The sequence below is a fragment of the Ursus americanus genome, chromosome 3, assembly GCF_024610735.1.
Source record: "Ursus americanus isolate L20-20 chromosome 3, mUrsAme1.1.p, whole genome shotgun sequence".
NCBI lineage: Eukaryota > Metazoa > Chordata > Mammalia > Carnivora > Ursidae > Ursus > Ursus americanus.
Window position 1 is genome coordinate 57,090,040 of NC_142129.1, and position 4,701 is coordinate 57,094,740.

Sequence of the window (4,701 nt, forward strand, 5' to 3'; positions counted from 1 at the left end):
TTGACAGGGGCCAAGTGATGGAAGAAATGGGGAGATGTTGATCAAAGAGTACAAACTTCCAGTTGTAAGGCGAATATGTTCTGGGATTTAATATATAGCAGGGTGATTATAGTTAACAATATCGTATACTTGAAAGTTGCTAAGAAAGTACATCTTGAATGCTCTCACTAGCCCCCCAGTGGTAACTGTATGAGGTGATGGATTAACCTTTTTGCAGTAACCATTTCATAATACATTAGGTATATATCATTACGTTGTACACCTCACACACAATGTTACATGTCAATTATATCTCTCTAAAGCTGATTTAAAAAAAGCTAAAAATGAAGAAATAGTAAAAGATAAAAAGTAACTATTAAATTTATTGTGTGACATTTTCTTTTTAAAATCATTATTGTTTTATCCTTTTTCTTTCTTTCTTTTTTTTTTTTTTTCCTCAGGATGAACAGAAGCTACAGGCAAGTTTAAGGCAAGGCGCCACAATTATTGCCACCTTAATCAAAGAAAGAAATTCTGGACTTGTTGGTCAGCTACTGGTAGCATGAAGAGAACAGAGAAAATTACATACTGGTGTTTTAGAAACATTTACCTAGGTATCTCTGTTGTGCTTCCCTCCCTATTGTATGTGGTAGAATGTTTAAGTTGTCTTTTATGTCTCACAATTTGTAGGATGTGATGTTTGGGTTATAGAAATGAATCAGTGGTTATATCTGTGAAAAAAAAAACTTTTGTGCATGTCAAATATAAATTAATCAGAAAATGTGCAAATGGAAAGTAATAACCTTCACGTAATCTTTGGAAAGGCATGAAAAATCAAATAGAAATCATGATGGATGAGCAAATCCTCCTAGGAATGAGAATTTAGAAAACTTCAACTATGATCTTACCTCTGTATGAATTAGTAAATCACACTATCATGAAACTAGTAAAAAAAAGATTTAGAAGATCTTTAATTCTAAAATTGTCCTCACTAGGTGATATTTTGACTTGTTTTGTAATTTTCCACACCTTAAAAAAATAAATAAAAAAGATAGCAGGGAACTCTAGTTCACATATTTTCACTGTTGGCCTCACATCACTCTAGATCCATAAAGGAGATGTAATTCCCTCCTGCTTTTCTGTTTTAAATTGTATGTTTTCCTTCATTTATGAAAAATAATTTTAACTTATTTTAAAAGGTCTCTGATTTTTCTGAATACATTTAAAAGAAGACCAGAAATCTTCATAAAAGTGAAATTATTTTTGTCAGTGCCAAGTTCCTCTTTTCTGAAAGGTAGGCAGTCTTAAATTATTTTTTGATACTGATACTGCTGTCTTTTTTTTTTTAATTTAATTTTTTATTTAAGTAGCCTCCACGTCCAGCATGGAGCCCAATGCAGGACTTGAACTCACGACCCTGAGATCAAAACCTGAGCTAGATCAAGAGTAAGACTCTTAACCAACTGAGCCACCCAGGTGCCCTGCTGTCTTTTAAAATCAAGTTCTTATTCTTTCAAATTTCCACTGGTATATACATCTTAAAAGTGTAAATGATTTTTCCTTACATTGAATTTTGCAAAAAAAATATATATACAATCATTAGAGATAAGTTTTATTCTATTTTTTTTAGAAGATTTTATTTATTTATTTGACAGAGATAGAGACAGCCAGCGAGAGAAGGAACACAAGCAGGGGGAGTGGGAGAGGAAGAGGCAGGCTCATAGCGGAGGAGCCTGATGTGGGGCTCGATCCCATAATGCCGGGATCACGCCCTGAGCCGAAGGCAGACGCTCTAACGACTGCGCCACCCAGGCGCCCCACTTTCATTCTATTTTTACATTTATAAAACACATTAGATCAGATTCCAAGGCTTAGATTACTTGTGGAAACTATAAAAGTTGCATGAGATGTTGTCAGTTAAAGATAAACTGTGAGAATTTCTATGAAATTTCTTCTTAACATGTTGGATGATTTTCCCTGTTTTTATCTAGGATCTATATTAGTAGGGGAGTTTATATTTTACATTTCAGTAATAGAATATAATGGACATGGAGTAATTACTTCAATTCATTCTCCTAAATGAAATGTGTTATTTCAGTGTAGCTTGGATCTAAATTCCTGGGCTTGCCACTTTTTTTTTCTCTTTCTCTAGGGTTGTTAAAAAATATAAATGACTGAATTCAAAATCGTGACAGTGAAAGTCTGTGGGCAATGTGTAGATTTGTGGCTAGGTCTGTGTCATTGTTAAGGTGGTGGGTTGACTGTGTTGTGAAAAGGTCCACACCTGCACCTTTTGAAGTCTTCAGGTGAAAATGTTTAAAGAATTCGGAAGTGGTTATAAACGCAAATAGGAAAATATTATCAGGGCTTTAAAGAGAAAGCGAGTGCCTTTGAGTAAAAGGCAAACACAGTATATCTATGGCATAGCAAAATCACTGTATCGATTGAGTGCTGGTTGAGTTACCTTAAATTTCAAATTATTAATGGACTGTTAAGCCAGACAAGAATTTATCCAGGAGCGATGACTAATGACCTTACCCTAGGCAAGTGGAATGTTTAGTATAGTGAGATTTTAGTTAATAAAAATCTTAAATTGTGACTGCAATAATCACCGTCGTCATCATCACCGTTATCACATTTGATTTTTTTCCTTACAGTTTACAAGGTGATTGACAGCTTTGAAAATCATTTGAAGAAGGCTTCCCACATCCTTTATTTAGTGCAGTGGAACTTGAGATTCAGGAATCTTAACTAACCTTGTCGAGAGCCCTGTGGCTGCCTAGTAACAAAAGGTAGAGATTAAACTCAGGACCACTGATAATAAGTTTGGAAGCTCCCTTTTAATTATGATGCTGGCAAAGGACATCCAGCTGAGAGGCTGTGGGAGGTAAGCCAGAGGCTCCCGGTGAGCACGGGATGAATGGACAAAGAGGGACAGATCAACCCATTGATCAGAGGAAAAGTCATGAAGCTTGTGACTTTCCAGCCATCCTTCCAACATATAGAAATTGTAGGTAGGGGGGAAGGTAATAGAGAGAATTATTGGCCAAGAGAGAAAGATAAATTGGTTGTTCTGAGTGTTTAATTGATTCAGAGGCAACTTTATTGTTGAGTTTTCATCACTGCTTCTTTCATGGGAACCATTTATTTTCACTTTATTTTCTAAAATGTCTTTTAAAATAATAGTAAGTTATGCTTCAGCATTGCTCAAATTGTTTTCTACCTGGGGAAAATTTTGTGAATGACTATTTTCTTTCTAAATGTTTGCTAGTTAATTAAATGGAATTTAATTAGACTTTTATGGAATTTAATAGCGTGATCATTGGTTTAGTTAATTACATATTGGTAAGAGGTACAATTTTTTTTTCATAAAACTGCTCAATTTGAGAGAGCTTGTTGCAAGTATATGAATTTGTGGGTAAGAATTGGACCCCTATATTCTACCCAGAGCCATTCTTACTGTGGTCACTTCAAATGTTTTGCATTGTTTTAACAGGTAGACTCTTTTTTTTCATGCTGGTTATCACTATCAAATTTTACTTAATACAGGTAAATATAATGATCATCTTATAAACATCAGGTTGTAGCAGAACATTTTCTTATATTAAATCTGAAAATTTTATTTTCTTTTAATGTTGAAACTAATTAGACCAAGGAAGAATAAATACTATTTGAATTAAAATGTTATTGCCATTTTGATGAAGAAAGAGTGAACTTATTTTCAAAGTTAATTAAAAAATAAGCAGAATAAATGAAAAAGTATATATCATTTTAGAATTTATTAGTATGGTTTAAAATAAGTGAACTACAACTGGCTGTGCATGTGGTTTGGGCATTGTACCATTATATATGTTCTTGTACATTATTAGTTTCAAAATTGTGAAAAATGGATGCATTTTCTAAATGAAAAGTAACATACTATTAAAGATTCTCAGTATATTCTCTTAAGACAAAATATAAGTGATAAATAACCAAATACTTATTGGTATTTTAAAATCCAATGGCAATTATCATTGATATGTAGTGTATATATATATATATATATACATATTTTTTCCTACTAACTTGACCACAGTTGAATAACTAAGTATAACATGTACTCTCAAAAAATAACAATGTGATGTTTTATATTACAGATAGAATTCGAGATCCAGATTTATTATTCTGTAAGATATATTAAAAATCTGCAAAATGTCTCATTAAAAATATGCAAAAAAGTCTCATTCAGATTTTTTTTTCTTCTTCCCCTCATATTTAGCAGATTTCCTAGCAATTACAGTGACCACTAAGGATATAAAAGCTTTCTTCAGTCACAGTGGAAAAGATTATTGTGATCACTTCACAGTGTCTGCATGGTGTGGTGGGTTGAATTCTGGTTCAGAAGTATTCTTTTTCTCCACTCAGCTCCCATAGGAGGAATATATATGTGCTCGTTGACTTTGGGATTCATCGTGTAACTGCTCTGAGCAGTAGAGCGAGGCCGAAGTGGCAGCACGTGACTGAGGCTAGCCTCGAGAGACCTTGCATGTCGCTGCTTGCTCATTTCCACTCTTGCCCCCACTATGAGAGGAACATGTCCTGCTTGGCCCGGTGTCTCCAAAAGGAAAATGAGAGCCCTGATCAGTTGATCTCCAGCTAATCAACCAAAAGATGAAGAAGCCCAGCTGAGATCAGCAGGGCTCCCTAGCCAGTTCAGGTGACCTCCACCAGACAGGTGAGCTC

General features: G+C 34.4%; 1 protein-coding gene and 1 long non-coding RNA gene across 4 annotated transcripts in view; both read left to right on the forward strand.

Moving 5' to 3' along the window:
- CRPPA (CDP-L-ribitol pyrophosphorylase A) overlaps positions 1–4,202 on the forward strand; it is a 304,902-nt gene extending 300,700 nt beyond the window's left edge. The window contains exon 11 of one of the 3 annotated variants that reach the window (XR_015723963.1): positions 441–554. Coding sequence is in view for 1 of the 3 variants with exons in the window: in XM_087861004.1 (XP_087717130.1) it covers positions 441–545 (105 nt within the window). In the remaining 2 variants the exon portion in view is untranslated. Of the gene's footprint in view, positions 1–440 lie in introns of all 3 variants that reach the window. The other 2 variants (XR_015723962.1, XM_087861004.1) reach the window with 2 other exon arrangements.
- LOC123789212 (uncharacterized) overlaps positions 1,186–4,701 on the forward strand; it is a 290,301-nt gene continuing 286,785 nt past the window's right edge. Inside the window, exons 1-2 of the long non-coding RNA XR_015723965.1 lie at positions 1,186–1,273; positions 4,384–4,693. This is a non-coding gene — a long non-coding RNA (uncharacterized LOC123789212). The remainder of the gene's footprint in view (positions 1,274–4,383; positions 4,694–4,701) is intronic.